We start from the raw sequence: 25541 nt of genomic DNA on the forward strand, positions 1-25541 counted from the left end.
ATGTGTTACATTGGAATTTGGTCATGATTATGTAATTAACTTATTATTAAAAATTGGAGAATAGAAAATATTGGGTATAGTTCTATTTCTACCATATGTGTTTGATAGAAATGATAAAAAAGTTAAATGACAAAGAATAAATTACTATTATGCATTTTCTTGGCTTCTTCCCTTCAAATCCATGACTCCAATGGTCCCTACAGTAACCAGATTAGAAAATTTGTCAAGGGGATAAAAATGCATAGTGATATGAACATTTTTGGAATCAAAAACTTATTTGTTATTTGAGATTGCATATTGTATAAACATGAAATTAATAAATTTGGTTTTAGATTATTTAGCTCATTAAATAGTGTTAACCATCAACTTACATAAATATAAATACAACATAAGGGTTTTGTAGCTCAACTGATACATCCTATTTCTAATAAAGTCGTCTCAGATTCAAATCCCCACAATCCTAACTATCAAATCATCAATATATATATATATATATATATTTATAACAAAATTTCATTCTATAGTTTGTAACTATAACAATATAATTAAGTGATTTAATGGTTATAAATTAAGAAGTCACATTAGAAAAATATAAATTTATAATAATATCTATAATCCCGAATAACAAATTATTATCTCTATTCATTTTGAAAGAGAATATAACTTAAAAATGAATGAATTTGGATCGCTACAATATGATCAGATATGGCAAGTTACGGAAACAATTAGAATATTTTTGGGCTGCTAGCTAGTAGCTAGTCTGATGCAATATTTTTAATGAGAGACTATCTAGAATTTAGCTAACAAAGTGCATTTTCTATGCAGAGGATTTGGCTCTTAGCAATCCAGTATATATATCCTTAAGTACAAGAGTTGGGGTTTAAATCTTCACTCCCCATCAATGTAATCACCAAATTATTAAAAAATAAAATAAAACATTTCTCAACAAATCCTTTCTAAATGAATGATATATTTGATCACTGCATACAATCATGTCCAATCATACACAGAGAAAATAAATCAAATAATTTGATATGATGCATATGTTGTTATTTAATATTCCAATTGAATCTTTTTATATTTTAAAATAAATTAGAGGAAAATTGAAATGATATTTAGAATGAAATTGGAGTGCATTAAAAATTTAAAGATACTTGTCATCAAATTATAGTACTTTTGTTTTTTAAGAGATAGTTTTAAACCTATAATGTCACAAGATGTTCTATTAATTAGAAGTACACTTCTTCTCAAAAAAAAAAAAAAAAAAAAAAAAAAAAAAAAAAAAGAAGTACGTACACTTGACATAAAATTAAAGTGCAACCAAATTTATGGCTAATTTTAATTTTTTGAGAAATTTGTAACTAAACTTTGTTGTGAATAAGTTTATTTCATATTTTGTTGTTTTTCTGGAAAAAAAAAAAAATATTTTGTAGACAAGTCACATGAAGGAAGAAAATGTCGGCTCTTAAACTGACTTTGGCAGTTACCCCCAAGTTGGGGATCAATCCGACATGCACGTTATTCAATTTGCAATTGTTTTCCTGAAGTGGAGCCCTTATTCTTATATGACTTAATTGGGTCTAAGAAATAATATTCTCAATTAGGATCCTCTTATTACGCAATGACTTGATAGTTATAACTCTTTTCTGCTAAGTTTGGTCAGGGAGAGAGAGATGATATAAAATGAAGAGAGTAGAATAAGATTTTTTTATATAATTATTTTATAAAAGAAAGAAAATAAAATGAAGTGGAATTTTCTATTGGGTCCATTTTTCCCCCAAATGGAGGAGAAAGAGAGAAGAAAATGACACTAAGAAGAAAAATACAAAATCACTCATACTTTTTCTTCGTTCTACTTTTAATATAATTTTCAAAGTATACTTTTTCCTTTGTGTCAACAGTATGTCTTCCTTCCCCCTTCTTTTGAAAAAGAAAGTATGTTGGCTTAAAAAAAAAATAATAATAAATAAAGGCTTTAGTCATTGTTGCAAAGAACTTATGCCGTAACATAAGGATGGAAAAATTATATCTTATACCCAGCATATATGTCGGGTCTCTCACATAGAGGTAGGCCCCACATGCTGTGAGACCCATTTGTGTGTGAGAGACCCGTCATATATGTCAGGTACAAGATATACTACCTCGTAAGGATGGAGTCTCGTGTATAGGAAAACTGAACCTATTGAGATTTTGACACTTGTCAACATCTCTACAGGTCTAGTGTTCCTATGCACAAGAACTAAGCTAATTCCTATGTCTTAAAAGTATTAAAGTACTACTTATCGTCCTTGTGACTAGCATAATATGCCAATACAAATCAGCATGCATGATGCCCTAGAGTCGATAATGGTTTTAAGAGCATGGCTTGTCTTTGTTTTGCTGATTAGTATTCTTGACAATTTGAAGCTAGCTAAAGGAGATAGTACAGAACATACAAGAAGAAGACTTGTTGATCAAACTCCAGGTACGTAATTAACCATGAAATCTCTCTCTCTCTCTCTCTCTCTCTCTCTCCCCTCCCCCCCCCCCCCCCCCCCCCCCCCTCTTAACCTTTCCTCATGGACTAACTTTAACATAAAAATTAAGTTGGTGCCTGAGCTACTGCAAAAGCAAATGCTTTTGATTATCTCACATTCAATGTGAAAACATAATACAGTGTAAATAAAACATCTCACATCTAGAAATGTAGTTTGTAAAACATTAATTAGCCTTTCTAAAAATTCCTTTGTCACTCTCAAAAGTGATATCAAAAGTAACATTACACATTCACGCATATATCCATAAGAGCCCGTTTGGCCCTACGATTGTGCTGGCTAAACACGAGTTCTCAGTGAAAAACGTAAAATCACCAGTGTTTGGCCTCACGATTTCTAATAAATGGTTTTAGAGGTATTGATAGCTTTTTTGTAAACCCCAATTTTAAAACAAAGATCATGTTTTCACAACGCAATTTTCTAAGGTCTCAATCCCAAAAATACCATCAAACATTTGCTTACAACGCCCTTAATAGAAAGTCCGGTGGTGGTGAATCAATAGTCAGGAGGATTGGTGCCTTGTGGTGTACCCAAAATACACAACACCATGATTATCATTTGGAAATGGAAAGAAGTGAAGGACATTAACACGCATCTCTCTGTGAACATGAGAATTCCTTTTTAATTTCTCTGGGTACAGAGGCTAGCTAGTCCAGTTGCGGTTTAGAAAAGGGGGTCTTATCTTTTGTGATTTAGACCTTATATTTGTATCATGTGACTCGTCAAGGAGGTAGTGGTTGTGCTCTCTCTCTTCGTGGTTCTGCCGTCGCTAGGTTGAGGTGGTTAATGGCAGCACTACAAAAAAATAGCATTTGGTAATTAATTAACTGGTTAGCCTTTTTATACTCCTTGGTGCTTTTATTTGAGGAATGACATTATAATCTGATAATTTATTTATTTATTAACTTAAATAAACATAAATTATAGTTTTAGATATGTTTTCAAGCATTTTATTGTTGTTAGTTTGTTACTTAATTTTAAAACCTCAAATAATTAAACATAAATTATTTTCAAAGTATTTAAAATATATATATATATATATATATTAATATTTGTACCCCAGACTTATTTTACCCTAATTATTCGAAAAATGCCAAACTCTCATATCTATACCTATATCGTACTTGTACATGTGCAACTTAGCATCTCAATATTCTTAGTTCTCATTTTATTTATTATTAGTCCCTTTTTGTTTTTTCATTTTCTTTGTAGAAGGAAATTATAAAAATTTATGTATTGACATTTTTTTTTATGTCAATATATTCAAGTTTTCTTTCTATTAAATCTGTATAATTAAGTTTTGTAATGACTTTCCTAGGAAAAATTCCCAAAATGTTGGTCTTTTTTTTTTTTTTTTTTTGGTTTGTGCAATTTGACCACCATCCCATCTGTTAAAATGTTTGACATGTACCGCTAGGTGCGCCTAATATGGATTAAATAATTAATTGAAATGATTTAATTAGAGAACCTAAGAAACAACACTATCCCATTTCAAAATTCCAACTTTCTCTCTCTCTTTTAGTTTTATCTCTTATCTTCCATAGATCTGCCCTCTTGAATGCATGGGCCATAAAACCAACTGGATTTGTGGCGGTGGTTTAGTGCTTGGTTAGAGTTGGGGTTTTTCAAAAGGAATGGCAGGTGCTTAATATAGTCCACTGTTTATTTTTATTTTTTAAATATGTTGAATTTCGAATTGAATTATATTAGACCTTATCATATTGATTGGCATCTATAAAATTTTATATCTCTTTCTTCTTCGGCATAAAATTTGTAGGTTTCATAAGCATCGATTGTGGGGCAACCAGCGATTATTTGGATGAAGGCACTGGTATATTTTACAAGTCAGATTCAGGTTTTATAGATACTGGGACAAATAACGTCATATCCCCCGAGTACTACTCTTCAATGGTTTCTCCTAACTATGTACGGCAAATAAAAAATCTGAGAAGCTTCCCGCAAGGAACAAAAAATTGTTACACCTTGAAACCTGAACAAGGCAAAAACAGTAACTATCTTATCAGGGCTTTCTTTTTTTATGGAAATTATGACAACAAGAATCAACCTCCAAAGTTTGACGTATACGTTGGGGTTAATTTTTGGACCACGGTGGATTTTAGCGAGTTATATCCGTTATATCCACCATGGGAAACTTTTCCGGATATCATTCATGTTCCCTTGTCTGATACCGTATATGTTTGTTTGATAAACACGGGGTCTGGAATACCGTTCATTTCCACCTTGGAATTACGTCCTTTGAGTAAGTCCATTTATCCAACTAATTTTGGAGCACTAAGTTTTGGCTTGCGATTAGACATTGGCACCTCAAGTATGTACTTGATCAGGTGAATTAGCTATGTTTTTTTTTTTTTAAATATATTTTTGGTTTTAGACTCTAAATGTAAGATCAAGTAATGTTATAGTTACTATAAATTTTACTACATTGGTCTTACAAATTGATATGTCACCAATTAGAAAGAAGTAATTCAAAATTTAATTATAAAATAATTGAAACTTACTAATTATATTCATTCTCACATAGCTTATAAATTTTATGTTGTCATATATTTGACATTTTCCTTTTTAGTACTTGGAATTGCGTTTCTGCAAAATTTTAACATGACAAATGCTTTTGTCTGTCCTAGGTACGAGGACGATGTTTATGATCGCTTATGGTTTTCTCAAAGTACGTTGTCATCAAACTGGGTTGCAATCAATACCTCCTCAGTTATTAACACTCAGGACAGCAATGATAGTTATCAACCACCAGCACAAGTGTTGAGAACTGCCGTTCAACCACCTAGTGGTCACAATGCCTTGACTTATGTCCCCAGTTATGGAACTAATAAACCATACATTGGTGGTAAATATTATGTTTGCTTTCACTTTGCTGAGATTGCTAAGCCTACCCAAGGCAAGAAGAGAGAATTCATTATTGATGTGGAGGGCGGAAACTACACCTCAGAACCTATAACTCTTGAATACTTAAAGCCGCTGTCCATATGCCCCCAAAATGGACAACCATTCGAGGGGCATTTTAGTTTTTCAATTAATGCAACAACGGAGTCTGGCCTTCCCCACATCGTCAATGCAATTGAGAAATATAGTGTAATTTCTCTTCCGTATAAACCATCGATTATTACCTCGTAATATTTGTTGCAAACAATAGTTGCTGCTATCATGTACATCAAACAAACGTACACGATCTCTAGAGACGATTGGCAAGGCGACCCATGTGTTCCACATCAATATTCATGGAGTAATTTGACATGCAGTTCAAATGATACTCCTAGGATCATTTCACTGTGAGTGCACTTCCAAGCCATGTGAAACCAATGCAAATTCCATCATTATATTTATTTTCTAAAGAAAACAAATTCCTAGAATATGGATCCATTATGATAGTCCTAGTCCAGCTACAATAGCTGGACTATACGACTATCGTAAAAATAGCTGGAATTTTTAAAAATGCACCATTGAAGAATTATATAAGATGGAGTTGGTCACAATTCAAACGAAATTGTAAATTCTGAAGGTTGGCTTTAATTTAATAGATGAATGCCTCAACATATATGCCCAAATGTTTACTTGTACGTACATGTCTTTTTTTAAATTTCAGAAATTTAAGGGGGAACAAGCTCTTATGTAAGTCTAAGAGGGAAAGAGAGAGGGAGAGAGAATATGAAAATACCCTCTGGCAATGACACCAACTCTTTAATTCATCTTTGGTAAATTACAAGCAGGTACTTGAGCTCAAGCAAATTGACAGGGAAGATAGCGACATCAATCTCCGACCTCACAGCACTACAATACTTGTAAGTAATAACTAAAATTGGATTTAATTTGTTTTGGCATTCAGTTATGCTGTGAGTCCACATGTGGAAAAATGATAACTTGAGTGTATCTCAAGGTTCTTAACATCTATATTAATAGACTCTAGGTAAATTCTCCATGCATCTACGTACAGTTTGAAAGATAGTAATTCCACAACTTTAAATGGAGCATTTAAAAAAAAATATATATCTATACCAAATAATTTTTACTAATTAATTAATTATTTATACTATTTTTTTATTCACGTGCATTCATTTTTTTAATCTCTAAAATGCAAAATTATTAATTATATTTTTGTATTTAGCCTGTGCATATTTCCTTTTTAATTGAGAGTATGACAAATCCACTTATTTGAGGAAATTGAATTTTGCAAAAATATGAGATTAATAAATTAAACTTTAAAGCGTAAAACAATAAAATTTAATTTTGCAAAATCACTATTGTACATCAAGGTTTTTAGACCTGGACTGTTCATTGAACCGTAAAGAGGAGAGGTTCAAGATTTTTTAGATTGAACTGAGGTTGAACCGGGGTCAAACCGCGATGACGTTATAATTAATTTAATAATTAATTAAAGTCTAAATATAGATATTAAATTTATAAAAACTAGCAAAATTGACAATATATCTATATATCTGAGGGAAATTTAATAATTTTTAAGCATATATTTAATAATTAAATAAAAAGATTAATAAAATAAAATAATAACCATGAAAACATTAAAATTTATGATTAATTTTTGAAGTAAAGTTGAATATCTTTGAAGGATTTTAATTATAATTTTTTTTATTCCTTGTAAGAAATAGATAATTTAATTAAGTAGAATAAAATTGTATTAAGTTGTTTTTTTATTAAAAAAAAAAATTGCTAAGGGGTTGGACTGCACGGTTCTCATCAGTTCGTGCGGTCCAACCCCGGTTTTTGCGGTTCACGAAATTAACAAAAAATCCAGTTCTTTATGCTTAAAAAACCAGTTTTCATCCTGGTTCCCGATTTTCACAATCCGACCTCCCGGTCCGATCCGATTCTGAAAACTATGTCATCCATAACTTCGCATAACATCCAATAGGATCAAATTAACCAAGTAAAGTCAAATTACATAATTTGATAAATTAATACTAATCAAACTAAAAGTAATTTCATACAGAGAATTAAATAGTATGCTTCAAGTGTAAAATTTAGCACAAAAAAAAGAGATGAAAATTTATTGTTATTATTTTTCAAATTGAATTTAATTCACCTTGGGTAATTAGGTGGTGTATGTGAAGAAAAGTTCAAATTTAATTCCTAATTTTAAATTTGATGTTGAGAGAGAGAGAGAGAGAGAGAGAGAGAGAGAGAGAGAGAGAGAGAGAGAGAGAGAGAGAGAGTGTTTTGATGAGTGGTCACTTGGCAAAATGAGTGTTAATTATCTACTATTTGCAAGATTGGCTTACAAAAATTGAAACCACAAATTGTTAGCTGAAATTGATTGTCAATTATGATTTGGGACTCAAAATTTTGATTTTTTTGGCCACATAGAGTTTCAATTTGGTTGAATTTCTATCACTACAACAAATAAGATTTATGCTGACGAAATGTTTTGTAGCTAGAGCTCTTAGTTTTGTCATCAATTGCCAAAGGCCTCGTAGCTGAATTGGCATCTTTCCATGTACAAATTGCTTGAGGGTTTAGGGGAGAAAGGGTTCGAGCTGTGGGGTTAATAGTATGTTGTAATTATTTTTCAAAAAAAAAAAAAAAAAAAGTTTTGTCACTGTGGGAGCATTTTTTGCTCTAAGGAAACTCATGTTTATCCTTAGGCAATTTTTTGCTTGTCCCACATTGGAAAGATGGCCTTCCCCTTTCTAGCTTATAAGGGATGAGCCAATTAGAAAGAGTACCGCCAGTATGGTACAATTTCGTTGCATATTTTGTCACCTACTATTTGTCCTCTATCGACATATATAATTGTCACGCCCCGAACCCAAAAAGAGCTAGGCACGTGACAACAGCCACACACTTATAAAGTTTACACTCTACAAGTGTGTAAGGCCCTCTTAAACAATTAAATAATTATCCTTAAGGAAAATTTCATCAATAAATTTTTAAAATATCCTCAATAAAGAAATTCTCAAAAGATCTATAAAATAATAATCCTTCGACATCAAATAAAAATAAACTAAATCCTTTAAGTCTGAAGGATTACACAAATGGTAATCTTAAAACATAAAAGTTCAAAACTTATTCCATTAATTTCCTAAACTTCACTCATGCGCACATCCCAGCGGAAGCCCAAACATATGCTACTCTTCCTGATCAAAATCTAAAAGGAGAGAGAGGGGGGGGGGGGGGGTGAGTTGACAACTCAATAAGTAACCAAAAATCCAATTAAGTTCTATCCAACAATAGATCTGTGAAGTAATAAGATGTAATATGAATCTTCAAAAATTATACTATGCTATGGGTTTTCAAAAATAACTAAAGAAATTTCATAGTCTTAAAATAATGAGTTGCAAATAGATCACATACTTTAATCTTACAAATATATCATAGATGGTTTAAGAAGTAGTCAGTTTTTTTATATATCAAAAGCTATAACTCACAATAGGTTCTAAAAATACATAAGCAGTTTTAAAGACTCAAATTAGTTCAAATACTCAAACGTAATTCATATTCTTACCAATCTTATGACTATGGTCACGCTATATCCCCGTGACTGGGCATCAGAGTACCAATGAATAACCCCCATTGGTTTGGGTATTAGAATACCAATGAATAACCCCCATTGGCTGGGTATCAGAGTACCAATGAATAACCCCCATTGGTTTGGGTATCAGAATACCAATGAATAACCCCCATTGACTGGGTATCAGAGTACCAATGAATAACCCCACTGGTTTGGGTATCAGGATACCAATGAATGACCCCCATTGGTTGGGTATCAGAATACCAATGAACAACCCCCATTGGTTTGGGTATCAAAATCAATTCATAGTCAATTTGTCCATAATCATATATAATCATATTTTCAGTATTCAAATATATTTGTGATATTTCCATATTTTGTACTTTAAATCAATATAGTTAAAGGAACAATTAAATAAATAAATCATATATTCAATGCTCATATTTATTTGTGAAATTTCTCTATTCTTTACTTGAAATCAATAATACAATAGAAATAAATAGTAATAACTGTAAACAATTTTCAGTTGTTAAAATACGCAAAATAAAACCTGTACAGCACCGAGCTTCCAAAGCCCATACTGGCCTTGGGCCCAGACCCATCTAGGCCCCGGGCCCAAGCCCATACCGGCCTTGGGCGCAGGCCCAGCAGAAAGTTCCAGTTACCTTATGCCCTTCTTGAAACTGCCTTAGAGTAAAAACAAGTTTTGGGTATTAAGTTCCCGGGGTTGACCGGTTAATCTTTCCCGGTAGAGCGCATGAGTCATATCCGGGAAGGTCATGATATGCACGGGAACGTGAGTTGCCGAACATAATCGGTGAAAATGGAACCAAGTTCCAAGATCATAAATGTTGCACCGCCCTTTCACCTAAACAACCACTTTAACCAGATAATACTGGACCTTCAGTAGCACTAACGGTGACTGTAATCATGATCTCCCCACTAACCTTGGCTATAAATAGAAGAAAGTTGGGAGAAGAAGGGGTTCAGAAAAATTGAGGGAAAACAGTCAAGTAGAGGGTACTAACTGGGTGTTACTTGGAGTCTCTCTGCCGAGAACGACCCATTGTAGGAAATACTTAAGTCCACTACAAATAAATTGTGAGCCCAAGTGACCTAAGGTCCAGAAGTCTTGCACTTGGTTCTTACAATTGGCGCCCACCGTGGGGCTCTCCTACGAAGCTGTGGTTTGAGAGAGACTCAAGCAAGGGAGATGTCTGAGGAGCGTTCAGGAGGGCACGTTCCGAGCAATTCCGCAGGATCTTCTCGGGGATCGACGTGGAGGGAGAGAAGGCAGAAACGGCTGGAGGATAGGGAGCATCCAAGAGGAGAGGAAAGGTCCGGATTGGGAGAAGGATCGGCCCAGACACACCGGACGATTTCAAGCGTCTCAGCACATAGGCAACATGATGATAGAGACCGGGAGCTGGAGCGGTTACGCAGATTGGTAATGGACTTGGAGCTGGAAGCAAGGGGTCGGCGCCACGAAAGGAACCACAACCCCCAACCCAGGAGGAACCGTGGCGAGGAAGGTTCCAGCCGATCTGTTACGCAACAACACCGAGACCGATCACGTTCTCAAGAGTCACGTCGTCACTCCCGGGAGATGCGTCGTAGACGGGACCGTTCCCGGTCGCATGGATATGATAACCAAGGGTCAGAGTCGCCAGAGGAGCGGCGGTACCACAACGCCGCGATGGACGCCATGAGCAGGGCCTTGCGGATGGCAGCCCGGTCTCCATTCTCTGATGAGATTGAACGGGCACCCATGCCGAGCAGATTCACGCGTCCACCATTCAATTCCTATGAGGGGAGGACAGACCCCGTGGAGCATGTCAGTCATTACAACCACATGATGTCTTTACATGCGCACAACGATGCATTGATGTGTAAAGTATTCCCCTCTAGTCTCGGTTCTACCGCACTGAGATGGTTCAATGGGTTGCGGAAAGGTTCTATACACAGCTTCGCCGAGCTGATTCAGGAGTTCGGCAGCAGGTTCGTAACATGCAGCCGAGTGCAACAACCGGTCGACGCGTTGCTTTCCATGAAAATGAGGGTCGGGGAAACCCTTCGGAGTTATGCCAGCCGATACTGGGAACTTTACAATGAGATTGGTGGGGGAAACGAGAAAATTGCGGCTAGCACCTTCAGGATGGGGCTCCCCGAGGATTCTGAATTGCGGGAGTCGCTGACAAGAAGACCCCCGGAGGATATGAGGCAACTGATGAGACGCATAGAGGAGTACAAACGCCTGGAGGATGACCGGCTGTAAAGCAGGGGGAAAGCCCCTTTTACGGGGAGATCTCGGCAAAGCATCTTGCCGCCAAAGCCGAAAAGGGACTTCAGAATGCAGGAACCAGAGGTGCAGATCGAAGGGGTTAATGTGTTGTTTAAAGAGCCCGTGCACAAGATACTGGAACGGATAAGGAACGAGCCATTCTTCAGATGGCCGAACAAAATGGGGGACGACCCATCTCGGAGGAACCAAAGCCTATACTGCACCTATCACAGGGACAAGGGGCACACCACCGAGCAGTGTAGGGTATTGAAAGATCATCTCGGGCAGTTAGTGAAGGCAGGGCACCTGAAAGAGTTTGTAGCAGATTCCACTGACCGGGAGACCGAGCAGGGCGCCCAACAGAAAAGGAATCCCCTTCCACCACCCCTGGGGGTAATCAACGTCATTCATGCCGCACCGAGAGGGACAGCAGCGGCAAGGATGGTGATGACAGTGGCTTGCGCGGAGGGAGAATCATCCAAGAGGCAAAAGAAAGTTGGACGGCTAGACATCTCGTTCGGAGAAGATGATTTCGAAGGAACCATCCAACCTCACGACGACGCTTTGGTGGTGACAGCCCGGATAGGTGGATTCTTGGTGAAGAAGGTGATGATTGATCAGGGTAGTGGGGCTGACGTTATGTACCCGGACCTCTTCGAAGGGCTCGGGTTAAAAACCCAGGATTTGGCGAAGTATAACACGCCATTGGTCTCGTTTGACGGGAGAATTGTGATTCCCGAGGGGCAAATCTCTCTCCCAGTGGACATGGAGGGCAAGGAAGTTGTAGTTACGTTCATAGTAGTCCGATCATACGCACCTTACACCGCAATCCTGGGGAGACCGTGGATTCACGCCATGGGGGCTGTTCCGTCCACCCTTCACGTGAAAGTGAAATTTCCTACTGAGTACGGAGTTGTGGAGGTAAGGGGGAATCAACAGGTGGCGAAGCAATGCCTCGTAGCCGCGGTCCAGTGGGAAAAGGAACAGTTCGGCCAAGCTGAGCACGCCGAGAAAGAGACTGCATAGCAATTACAGATACCCCAGGAAAATGGGGCGGACGTTGCCGAGGAGGTGCTGAAGGTAAGAATTCTCCCAGATAGTGACAAATACTTCCAGATAGGTACAAGCATGAATGACCGGAAAAGGGTAGAGATGTTGTTGTTCCTATTGCAGAACATAGATGTCTTCGCGTGGAACCCGTATGAAGTGCCCGGTGTAGACCCCGAGTTCATTTTTCACAAACTCAATGTGGACCCATCGTTTCCCCCGAAAAAGCAGAAGCCGAGAAGAGCATCAAAGGAACATGTCGATGCAGTAAACCTGGAGGTCCAGCGACTGAAGGAAGCCGGGGTCATAAAAGAAATATTCTTCCCGAGATGGCTAGCAAACACTGTTGTAGTAAAGAAGAAGAGCGGTAAATGGAGAGTTTGCGTGGACTTCACCGATTTAAACAGAGCGTGTCCCAAGGATCCATTCCCGATGCCCAAGATTGATCAGCTAGTGGATGCCACGTACGGGCACCCGAGAATGAGTTTCCTGGACGCCTTCCAAGGCTACCACCAGATTGCCTTGGCGCCCGAGGACCGAGAGAAGACAGCATTTATATCCCCGAACGCAAACTATCACTACGAGGTCATGCCGTTCGGATTGAAGAATGCCGGGGTCACCTACCAGCGTATGATGACAAGGATGTTCCGGGAAAAAATTGGATGCACGGTTGAAGTTTATATCGACGACATGGTAGTAAAAAGCAGAAAAGAGTCGCTGCATACTGAAGACCTTCGGGGAGTATTCAAGATACTACGGCGACACAGGCTGCGCCTCAATGCCGAAAAGTGCACTTTCGGAGTGGGGGCTGGCAAGTTCCTGGGTTATCTGATCTCCACTCGGGGAATAGAGGCTAACCCCGACCAAATAGAGGCCGTCAATCGCCTCAAACCACCGAGCAATCCTAAGGAGGTGCAAGTGCTCACCGGGATGTTGGCCGCCCTGAACCGATTCATCTCCAAGTTTGCCGATCGCTGCCGGCCATTCTATCAACTTCTGAAGAAGTGGAAGGGGTTTCAGTGGGACGAGAGCTGCGATGAAGCTTTTCGAGAACTAAAGGAATATTTGGCAAAGGCGCCGAGGTTGACTGCCCCGGAGCCCGGGGAGGATCTGTTTATGTACCTTGCAGTCACCAATCATGCCGTAAGTGCTGTGTTACTAAGGGACCGGGGAGTGCAAATGCCGGTGTATTACGTAAGCAAGACCTTGGTCGATGCCGAGACAAGGTACCTGCCTCTTGAAAAGTTGGTTTTGGCCTTGGTACATGCCACGAGGAAGTTACCACACTACTTCCAGGCACACACAGTGTTCGTCCTAACCGAGTATCCATTGCAGTCACTGTTGAAGAGATCCGATTTCACAGGACGGATTGCTAAATGGGGGACTCGGTTGGGATCGTTTGACATAAGATACCGACCTAGAAGCTCGGTGAAAGGGCAGGTTCTCGCTGATTTCATCGCGGAATTTACACCTAAGAATGAAGGCAAGGTAATTTGTAGTGCGGAGATTCGCCCGTGGAAGTTATTTGTGGACGGTGCGTCAAATGCTATGGGGGCCGGGGCTGGTATTGTCATAGTCACCCCTGAAGGTATGCGACTGGAACACTCCTTCAGATTGGGGTTCAAAGCCTCGAACAACGAAGCCGAATATGAAGCCCTGTTGGCCGGACTGAGGGCAGTATTGCATCTGGGCGCCAAGGACGTGGAAATCTACTCGGACTCTCGGCTAGTTGTTTATCAGGTCACTGGGGACTTCGAGGCTCGGGATCCCCGAATGAAAGCTTATCTAAGTACGACAAAGCAAATTATCGGTCAGTTTGGAACGGTAAAGATATCCCAGCTAGCCCGGTCACAAAACAGGCATGTTGACTCCCTTGCCACGTTAGCCTCATCGGCTACCGAGGACACCCCGAGGCTTATCACAATTGAACTTGTAAGGGAGCCAAGCATCTGTGTGAAGACTGCTCTCGACCAGGCCGGAGTAGAGGTTGCGCAGGTGGCGGTGGCCGGACCATGCTTGATGAACCCGATCATAGACTTTCTTTCCGAAGATAAAGTTCCAGAGGATGAGGCCGAGGCCAACAAGATTCGACGAATGGCTCCCAGGTACTGGTTGTCTTCGGACCGAAAGTTGTACAGAAGGTCCTTCGCGGGCCCTTACCTCTTGTGCCTTCATCCTGAAAGAGTCAAGGAGCTTCTAACCGAGCTGCATGAAGGAGTATGCGGCGGGCATGCTGGGGGACGATCTTTAGCACACAGAGCAATGACGCAAGGGTTTTGGTGGCCACAGATGCAGAAGGACGCCGCCGAATACGTTCGGAGTTGCGAACAATGTCAAAAGCACGCCCCAATGATCCATCAGCCGGCAAGACATCTAAATCCTGTCAGCAGCCCGTGGCCATTTGCACAATGGGGGCTTGACATCCTCGGGCCATTCCCCCGAGCAACGGGGAACCGCCGTTTTGTACTGGTGGCTGTGGATTACTTCACAAAGTGGGCTGAAGCTGAAGCCTTGGCCAATATCCGGGATACTGACGTGAAAAAATTTGTGTGGAAAAACATAGTTACAAGGTTTGGGGTGCCGAATTCACTAGTGACAGACAACGGGCTACAGTTCGACAGCAACACTTTTCGGACTTTTTGCAGCGAGCTCGGCATCAAGAACAAGTATTCAACCCCGGCATACCCCTAGAGCAACGGCCAAGCTGAAGCAGTAAACAAGACTATTTTGAACGGGCTCAAGAGAAGGTTGGATGGAGCGAAAGGAAGATGGGCAGAAGAACTACCCAGTGTATTATGGGCCTACCGCACGACCCCCAGGAGATCCACGGGGGAAACCCCATTTTCTCTGGCATACGGAGCAGAAGCAGTAATACCCACCGAGGTGAGCTTATGCAGTGCACGGGTCGTCGGGTTTGACCCCGTACAGAACGCCGACCTTATGATGGAGCATTTGGATTGGCTAGAAGAATGCAGGGAGGCCGCGACCGTACGTCTTGCCGAGTATCAGCAGAAGCTGGCGCAAAGGTACAACCGAAATGTAAAGACCAGGGAATTCAGTGCCGGGGAATTAGTGTTAAGAAGGGTAGTGGGGAACATGCGGGACATGGCTGCAGGGAAGCTTGCTCAGAGTTGGGAGGGACCATACAGAGTCACAGCTGTCGCAGGTGCAGGGGCCTACTACTTGGAGGACCTGGACGAGAGGCCGCTCCCCCGACCATGGAACGCCAACAACCTGAAGAAATTCTACGCGTAACCATCGATGTAAGCTAAAACTTGTATTCTATTAAGATTAAGAGCATGATGAACTTTTTTGTCTGTGCTATTTTTTGACCCTGTAACCACGCCAAGAGAATCGCCAATAAAGCCTAAGGACGGAAACCTGACCCTCGGCTCGATCAATATCGCCGAGCAGGTGAAAACCTTACAAATAAATCCTAAGGACAGAAACCTGACCCTCGGCTCAATCAATATCGCCGAGCAGGTGAAAACCTTACAAATAAATCCTAAGGACAGAAACCTGACCCTCGGCTCGATCAATATCGCCGAGCAGGTGAAAACCTTACAAATAAATCCTAAGGACAGAAACCTGACCCTCGGCTCGATCAATATCGCCGAGCAGGTGAAAACCTTACGAATAAATCCTAAGGACAGAAACCTGACCCTCGGCTCGATCAATGTCACCGAGCAGGTGAGAACCTTACAATCAAATCTATAAGGATGAAAGCACAATTCTCGGTTAAACCAAATCCTGATAAAAACCTAACCCTTTTTGCAAAAACTAAGTCCAATAGCGCTCTCAAATTTCCCACAGCGCCGCACAACAGGTTTTCGGGGGTACCATTCTATTAAACGGCCATAGCACTGGTATAATTCAAGCAAAACACAAAACAAAGATAATTTCATTCAACAAATTGGAGCGGAAGAAGAAAACGGACTACTAATTAAACAGGTAAAAGCAATTGTTCAATCACCACATCCCGGTGACATGGACAAATAAAACCGACAAACTAAAGCAATTGTTCAATCACCACATCCCGGTGACATAGGCAAATAAAAACAAAATAAAAATAAGCTAACAAGTAAAAATAAAATCAGCTGGGAGGTTGAGTCGGTGTTGGCACTTCCTGCTGGACGGTCAGGGGAAAAGGCTGGCCCTCACCAAGAAGCTCCTGCACGATAGGTATGCTCGTGGCCTCCATATCCTCGGGCTCGGCATGGGAGTCGATTTGCTCAACCAACTCCCTCATACTGGCCGTCTCCTCCTCGTCAAAAGCAGCCGGGGCGTCCTGGACGGCAGGTGCAGGGTTCGGAAATGGAATCTGGCCGGGGTCTCTCAGCGGCGAGTCTTCAGGAACTCCCATTGCCTGAAGAGCAGCAAACCACCCGGCCTCGAAACCCATATGCCGAGCCCGAGCCACCACCGGCTCTGCGGAGTTCTCGGCGTCGGCAAAGCCTACGTCATACCACTTTTGCTTCGCGGCCGCCAAGCCTGCCCTGAGATCGGCTATCTCGTCGGCATGGGAAGTGTTGAGGCTGAGGGCTTCGGCTAGTTTGAGTTCCGTCTCATTTTGCCTGGCTAGGAGGTCTGCACACCTTTTTTCAGCCGATGCTCGGAACTTCTCCGCGGCAGCAGCCTTCTTCTCGGCAGCCTCAGCAATCTTTGCCTTTTCCTTAGCCGTTTTTACTGCTGACTCCCGCGCCCCCTTCTCGCGCTCATTTTCCTCATCAAGCTCCCGTGCCCGGGCAGCCACAATGTGAGCCAGTTGAGCGGCCTAGCAAGCACGAAGGTTAACAAAGTGACAAAAGGAAATCTACATGGAGTAAATAGACAAAAGAATTACCGCAATGGCGTGCCACTCTAACCGACGCCCCACGGACTCCTCGGACCCATCATCAAATGCGTGCACGTCCTCGGGAAGTTGGAGAGCTCCGGCCAAGGTTTGGGCAATACGGCCGCCCTCGCCCTTATCCCACATCCGAACAGAGGCCGTCGATGGCAATGGCTTGCCGTCCAGAAGGAACTTTGGCTCCCACGCTGGAGCCACTTGGGAGGAGGACGCGCCCCCCATGCCGGCTTCGGTTGGCGGCTCGCGGATAACAATTCCCCCAGTTGGTCGGGGAGGAGTCTGGACAGCGGCATCCCCTGGGCCCGTGGAATGTTGCTCGGTTACTTTCTGCTTCTTACGGGCTCGTCCGGACTGCGGAGGGGGAGGAGGCTGAGACACTGGACCCCGACCCTGAGTAGGCAGGGGCTGATTGGTCGGCCGGGCACCAGGCACGAACCGATCAAGGGTCATGACTCTCCTTGCCACCATCCTTGCACCGGGCTGGATCGCTTCAGCTAGCAAGTTAGCCGCGTCTGTCACTTGCTGTTGAGGCTCGGCGGGTGGATCCTCGGGATGGGGCTGCTCTTGGGCTTGGTCCCCTTGTTGTATGGCTTCGTGAGCTCTCTCTCTAAGGCGCCGAGATACCTGTTCCGCGGAATCGTCTCGCAGAGGAACTAGTTCGTCCGCGGCAGTGAACCGCCGACCAAATTCCCTCGCTTCCCCGGTTGTAAGCTTCGGCGGCAAGAAATTCACGTACCGGACGTCTATGTACGATAGCAGGGGGCTGTCAACTATCAACGCCTGCTTGAAAGGCTGCCAAGTAGAGTAAACCGGTTCCACGCCGAGGATCAGGTGTGAGGCTCGGAGTTGCCCGTCCCAATGCACGTAGATCTCGGAACGGAGGACGAAGTTTAAGTCCCTGACGTGGACGGCTCTGAGATCCTGAACAAACACTTTGCCGTCTGCAAAAGAACAGATAACGCATTAGCTTTTAACAATAAAATTTTTTTTTTACTCAAACAATTATAAGAAGGGGATGATACGAACCCACTTCACGCCGTGTGAAGGGGCAAGGGATCTCCCCGGCAAACCAATTGCCGCGCACCCTGACGAACTCCCCGGCGGAGTTCCTGTTCGAATCGGGTAGGCACGATATCAGCCGTACCCGAGCATCCCTCGTCTTTAAGTAATAATTTGTGGATTTGCTCCCACAGAGGTTGTACATTTGGTTAATATCATGGTGGTCTAATTGTAAGTCAAAGGTATGGTTCAACTGGCTGACACAACTAACTACCCGGTAAAAATTGGGGGGAAGCTGGTCGGGGCACAGCCCATAGTAGGTGAGTGTGCTTATCAGGAGGGGATCTACCGGGAACCTAACCCCACCTTCTAAAATGGACATCAAAGGAAAGAAGGCTGTACCCTGCCCTCGGTGGAGTTCCATATCACTCTCATGGCAGTAAGCCACGTCCACGTCATTGGAAATACTAAATTTACTCCTAAAGGTGGCCAAAGCAGTCGGGGTATCTAGAAGGTAAGAATAACCCATCTATAAAGCCTAAAACTACAAGAATGAACTCAAAGAAACAAAGCTGAAGGAACAGGAAGGGGAAGAAAGACTTACTTTGGGTTCTAAGGAGGAAAAGAACGCTGAGCAAGCAAGCGCACAGAAATGTGGTCGGCAGAGAGTAGGCACTAAAGATCAGAGGCGAAGGAAAAATGGAATGATGTTTGGAGAAGGACTATTTATAGAGCCAGAAGAAATGGGGAAAGAAGAAACGCTTAATCAAGCAATAAATGGGCACAGCCTACGAGCGACCCAACAAATGCCAAGCGTAACCGATTTGCGCGCCGCTTCGGTTCACGAACCGTCAGGCAATAATGACGACTGCGCCTGGCGCCGCAAAACGGCGCGTCTTTTGAGATGAATATTAATGAGAAGTGACAGCCAGAAGTCCCAGACTAGAAGATTCCCGAGGTCAAAAGGCCCAGGCAGCTCCTTGATTCTCCTCGGCGGCCGAGTATGAATCAAGGGGGGGCTATTGTACGGCACCGAGCTTCCAAAGCCCATACTGGCCTTGGGCCCAGACCCATCTAGGCCCCGGGCCCAAGCCCATACCGGCCTTGGGCGCAGGCCCAGCAGAAAGTTCCAGTTACCTTATGCCCTTCTTGAAACTGCCTTAGAGTAAAAACAAGTTTTGGGTATTAAGTTCCCGGGGTTGACCGGTTAATCTTTCCCGGTAGAGCGCATGAGTCATATCCGGGAAGGTCATGATATGCACGGGAACGTGAGTTGCCGAACATAATCGGTGAAAATGGAACCAAGTTCCAAGATCATAAATGCTGCACCGCCCTTTCACCTAAACAACCACTTTAACCAGATAATACTGGACCTTCAGTAGCACTAACGGTGACTGTAATCATGATCTCCCCACTAACTTTGGCTATAAATAGAAGAAAGTTGGGAGAAGAAGGGGTTCAGAAAAATTGAGGGAAAACAGTCAAGTAGAGGGTACTAACTGGGTGTTACTTGGAGTCTCTCTGCCGAGAACGACCCATTGTAGGAAATACTTAAGCCCACTACAAATAAATTGTGAGCCGAAGTGACCTAAGGTCCAGAAGTCTTGCACTTGGTTCTTACAAAACCCATTAGGATAATGTTACTTACCTCCAAATGCTATTCCAAAAGAAACTTTTCCTTAACAATTCCCCCAAAATCTTTAGATATCACCTAGAACAATTTTCAAACACTATACTCAATAATCAAATAATTTAAGAAAACTTATAACGGTATCCAGTCAGATTAAAGACTATTCAAAATAACCAATAATTTCCCACTATCCACTCACACCAATATCCCACGTAACTTTACAATATTTTTGCTCTCTCTCTATTTTCTGCCACTAATAGTTCCTAGGAATCAAGTCTATAGTTACACCATACCTATAGGCCTAAAAGTAGATCACCCATTATTATATTCATGAGTTGATATATATATATATATATATATATGTAATCACTTAGTCAAACCTGCTGCTTCCCCTTTACGCCTCAACCAACCAAATAAACAATATAATAATAATAATAATAATAATAATAATAATAACAATAAAGAAAAGGAGCTGGCTCTGCTTTCTCAAGATGGTAATTCCATTTACCATATATGCATATATAAATGTATATAAATACATATATATATATAATTTTATTTTTCTTTCCTGCTAGTGCCGCCGACCATAGTTCTCTTTTGGCATGAGGACAAAACTAAGAAAAGCACTATATCAAACCAGTCAAGCTCCTGACACGCTTTTACAGAAAAAAAAAAAAAAAAAATACTATTAGACACATATTTTACCTCCATAATTTATCACACTACCGACCAACACAAAAACTTTTTGCTATTCACCAAAATTCAATTCGATAAACCTGTGCAACACTTACAGTTACCGCAACACCGGGAGGAAAAAATAGATCTAATTCCTTCTTCGTCTACATCATCATATTTCATTGGATTTTTTTTTTTTTTTTTTTTTTATATAGTCTCACTATTAGCCAAAATACCCACATAAAAAAAATACTCTAATTCTAAATAAAACTTAGATTTGACAAGAAAGAAATTCTTAAGCTCTTACCTCTATTGTGCAGTCAAATCTTCTCTACTTCAGTATTTTGGGTAGTCTCCTCTCTCAAAACATCTGTCAGTATACGTTGACTTAAATTTAGACTATATAAACTAGGGTTTCAACCTTATTTTCTAAAAACCCCTTAGTAATATTAATTATAAAAGTTGACCCCATAACAAATTTACTTAAATACCCCTCCTTTTATTTTATTTTTTTTTTCCGGGTATTACATTCTCCTCCACTTAAAAGAAGTTTAGTCCTCTAAACTTGACATACCTGAGTCCTCAAAAAGATATGGGTATTTCTCCTTCATTTCATCTTCTAACTCCCATGTAGCCTCTCTCACAGACCGGTTCCTCCATTGAACCTTGACATAATGTATGGTACGACGCTTCAACTCTTGCTCCTTCTTGTCCACAATTTTAACTGGTTGCTCTTCATAAGTTAAATCATCTCTTAACTTTAGAGGCTCATACTCTACTACATGACTGGGGTCTGGAATATATTTTCTCAACATTGAGACATGGAAAACATTATGTACCCCTGATAAGGAAGGTGGTAAGGCAAGCCTATAAGCAACTTTACCCATCCTCTCCAAGACTTCAAAAGGTCCTACAAAACGAGGGCTCGATCAGCTTACCTCGAAAACCAAATCTCATAACTCCTTTGGTAGGTGAAATCCTCAAGAACACATGATCACCCACTTGGAACTCTAATTTCCTTCTTCTAACATCTGCATAACTCTTCTGCCTACTCTGAGCTGTTTGGAGCCGCCCTTTAATCACTTGAATTTTATCTATTGTTTGTTGTACAATCTCAGGACCCAACAATCTTCTTTCTCTAACATCATCCCAACATATAGGGGACCTACACTTCCTGCCATACAAAGCCTCATATGGTGCTGCTTTAATACTTGCTTGGTAGCTATTATTATATGCAAACTCCTCCAAAGGTAGATGTTCCTCCCATGAACCTTTGAAATCAATTACATAAGCTCTCAACATATATTCCAATGTTTGTATAGTTCTTTCTAAAAGTCCATCTGTTTGAGGGTGAAAGGCTGTGCTAAACTTCAAGTTAGTACCCATTGCCTTATGCACGCTCTCCCAAAATTGAGACACAAATCTTCTCTTCAATTCCTGGAAGCTTTCTTCACAATTTTTGGTCCACTCAAACTTAGCTCCCTTTTGGGTCAAGCGAGTCAAAGGCATGGCTAAGTGAGAAAATCCTTCAACAAACCTCCTGTAATAACCAGCCAGTCCCAAAAAGTTACGAATCTCTGTCACACTATTCGGTCTATTCCATTCAACTACTGCTTCCACTTTCTTAGGGTCAACAGCAATCCCATCTTTAGATACAACATGCCCAAGGAATGCAACACTGTCTAGCCAAAATTCACATTTTTTAAGCTTTGCATACAACTTCCTCTCCTGCAATAGTTGCAGTACAAGCCTCAAGTGATTCTCATGCTCCTCCACACTCTTGGAATATATCAAGATATCATCAATAAATACTACAACAAATTTATCTAAGAAGGGTTTGAACACCCTATTCATCAAGTCCATAAAGGCTGCCGGTGCATTGGTTAAGCCAAAAGGCATCACCAAAAATTCATAATGACCATATCTTGTACGGAAGGTTGTCTTGGGCACATCAACAGTCTTAATCTTCAATTGTTGGTAACCGGAACGAAGGTCAATCTTAGAGAAAACCTGCGCTCCTTAGAGTTGATCAAACAAATCCTCTATCCTTGGTAAAGGGTACTTATTTCGCACTGTCACCCTATTCAGCTCCCTATAATCAATGCAGAGCCTCATGCTCCCATCCTTTTTCTTTACAAACAACACAGGTGCACCCCAAGGGGATACACTAGGCCTGATGAAGCCTTTGTCAAGCAACTCTTGCAACTGTGCTTTTAATTCCCTTAACTTAGTAGGTGCCATCCGGTATGGGGCTTTAGAAATTGGGCTAGAACCTGGTAATAGGTCAATAGAAAACTCTATCTCCCTATCTGGTGGTAACCCTAACAAGTCTTCTGGAAACACATCTGGGAACTCTCTCACTATAGGAATGTCCTCCAGCTTCAATTCACCTTGTTGTGTGTCTCTCACAGTGGCCAGATATCCTTTACACCCTTTCTTCATCATACGTCTAGCTTGTAAAGCTGAAACCACCCGTGGAGAAGTATATGCCCCATTTCCCACAAAACAGAACTCAATATCGCCAGGTACTTGGAAAATTACCTTCTTCCTATGACAATCAACCATGGCATAATGTGCAGCCAACCAATCCATCCCAAAGATTATATCAAAATCCCGCATCTCCAACAATGTTAGATCTGCTAGTAATTCTCTATCTGCTATTTTGACAACACAAGACTTGCAAACACTATCAGTAACTACTACACCCCCAACCGGGGTATCCACACATAATTCAGACTCCATAGGCTCAAATTTAAAATTATGTTTCTTTGCAAAATTAGAAGATATGAAGGAGTGAGTGGCACCAGGATCAAACAATGCATAAGCGTAAGTTGTGGAGACCGGAATAATACCTGTTACCACAGCATTAGAAATATTAGCATCCTGTTGTGTAAGTGCATAAACCCTTCCTTGGATCTTGGGCTTTTGGCTTGCTCCCTGATTCTGTCCTGTTGTTGGTCTTGGGGTGGTCTGAACCTCCTTCCGTTGGGGACACTCAGCAATCTTGTGACCCCTTTGTCCATATGAGAAACATGCTCCAGTATTCCAGTGGCAATCCTTATCTGCATGAGGCCTACCACATCGAGAGCACTTTGGCAGTGCCTTGGTATCAGCACGTTGTGTTCCTTGTTTCTTGGCTTGAAAGCTGAAGCTTTGCTCTCCTTGCCTAGGCCTCTTCTTCTGGTTATATCTCTATCTGCTTGAGCCTCATTAAGCCCCATCTCCACTAGTAAAGCCTTACTCACCACCGCCCTAAAGGTAGTCAACTCAAAGGGCACAACTCCTTGCTTAATTCAAAACCTTAATCCATCTTCAAACCTTCGAGCCTTAGCTTCTTCATCCACCACCATTGTGGGAGCAAATTTAGCTAACCTGGAAAATTCTGCTTCATACTGAGCAACTGTCATGTTACCTTGTGTCAGCTTGATGAACTCTTTTTCCTTCTGAAAGCGAATGCTCTTAGGAAAATATTTCTCATAGAATACAGACTTAAATAGCTCCCAAGTCCAAGGCTCAGTCTCTTGGCCACGTTTTTCTTCTTCCAGCCGCCACCAGTCATAAGCATCTCCACGCAACATATAAGCTGCATAAGCCACTTTCTCACCCTCAGAGCATTCAAGAACTCTAAATACTTTCTCCATCTCAATGATCCATTTTTCTGCTTCCATAGGCTCAGTAGTCCCCTCAAAAGTTGGAGGAGACAACCTCTTGAATTCAATCATCCCACCATGATTACCTCGGCGTTGCTCCATCATCCTAGCCAAGTTATCTCCAGTAGTGACCAATTGTTGGACCACTCCAACCAAGGTCTGCATCATCTGGATCATCTCTGGTGGCTGGCCTTGGTTGTGCCTACAGTCTTGGTTCCCATCTTGCTGATTCCTACCATTGCCAGAGTTGTTGGGAGTGTTCCCAGTGTTTTTACTGCGAGGTGGCATCCTAACCTCTCTGTTCATTAAGCACATAACAACTAACATGTTATCAAACTAAAAAAAAAAAAAAAAAAAAAAAAAAAAAAAGAGATCAAAAACTCATCTAGTATATATATATCATACAGCGTATCCCCAAATGCCTAATTTTCTACCCCTCTCACTATTTAGTTTCATAAATCAATGCCTAAGGATCCAACCTGGCTCTGATACCATAAATATTGTCACGCCCCGAACCCAAAAAGAGCTAGGCACGTGACACCAGCCATACACTTATAAAGTTTACACTCTACAAGTGTGTAAGGCCCTCTTAAACAATTAAATAATTATCCTTAAGGAAAATTTCATCAATAAAGTTTTAAAATATCCTCAATAAAGAAATTCTCAAAAGATCTCCAAAATAATAATCTTTCGACATCAAATAAAAATAAACTAAATCCTTTAAGTTTGAAGGATTACACAAATGGTAATCTTAAAACATAAAAGTTCAAAACTTATTCCATTAATTTCCTAAACTTCACTCATGTGCACATCCCAGCAGAAGCCCAAACATATGCTACTCTTCCTGATCAAAATCTGAAAGGAGAAAGAGGGGGGGGGGGGGGGGGGGTGAGTTGACAACTCAATAAGTAACCAAAAATCCAATTAAGTTCTATCTAACAATAGATCTGTGAAATAATAAGATGTAATATGAATCTTCAAAAATTATACTATGCTATGGGTTTTCAAAAATAACTAAAGAAATTTCATATTCTTAAAATAATGAGTTGCAAATAGATCACATACTTTAATCTTACAAATATATCATAGATGGTTTAGGAAGTAGTCAGTTTTTTCATATATCAAAAGCTATAACTCACAATAGGTTCTAAAAATACATAAGCAGTTTTAAAGACTCAAATTAGTTCAAATACTCAAACGTAATTCATATTCTTAACAATCTTATGACTATGGTCACGCTATATCCCCGTGACTGGGCATCAGAGTACCAATAAATAACCCCTATTGGTTTGGGTATCAGAATACCAATGAATAACCCCCATTGGCTGGGTATCAGAGTACCAATGAATAACCCCCATTGGTTTGGGTATCAGAATA

General features: G+C 41.1%; 1 protein-coding gene and 1 pseudogene across 1 annotated transcript; one reads left to right on the plus strand and one right to left on the minus strand.

Annotated features, from left to right (window-relative positions):
- The first annotated feature begins 2346 nt into the window (after positions 1 to 2346).
- On the plus strand, positions 2347 to 5684 carry LOC126727888 (putative leucine-rich repeat receptor-like protein kinase At2g19210). The gene is made up of 3 exons (XM_050433788.1): positions 2347 to 2464; positions 4312 to 4879; positions 5180 to 5684. The coding sequence occupies exons 1-3, from the start codon at positions 2347 to 2349 to the stop codon at positions 5682 to 5684; spliced, it is 1191 nt and encodes a 396-aa protein (XP_050289745.1).
- Positions 5685 to 20830: 15146 nt separating this feature from the next.
- LOC126727889 (uncharacterized) lies at positions 20831 to 24452 on the minus strand (annotated as a pseudogene).
- Between the last annotated feature and the right edge of the window lie 1089 nt (positions 24453 to 25541).

Source organism: Quercus robur, chromosome 5, assembly GCF_932294415.1.
Source record: "Quercus robur chromosome 5, dhQueRobu3.1, whole genome shotgun sequence".
NCBI classification, from domain to species: domain Eukaryota; kingdom Viridiplantae; phylum Streptophyta; class Magnoliopsida; order Fagales; family Fagaceae; genus Quercus; species Quercus robur.

Bases quoted from the DNA above. Each gene is read 5' to 3' on its own strand.
- LOC126727888 (XM_050433788.1), top strand. From the start codon at position 2,347: ATGGTTTTAAGAGCATGGCTTGTCTTTGTTTTGCTGATTAGTATTCTT. The intron at 2,465-4,311 runs GTACGTAATTAA...TAAAATTTGTAG, and splicing joins ACTTGTTGATCAAACTCCAG to GTTTCATAAGCATCGATTGT. The intron at 4,880-5,179 runs GTGAATTAGCTA...TGTCTGTCCTAG, and splicing joins TCAAGTATGTACTTGATCAG to GTACGAGGACGATGTTTATG.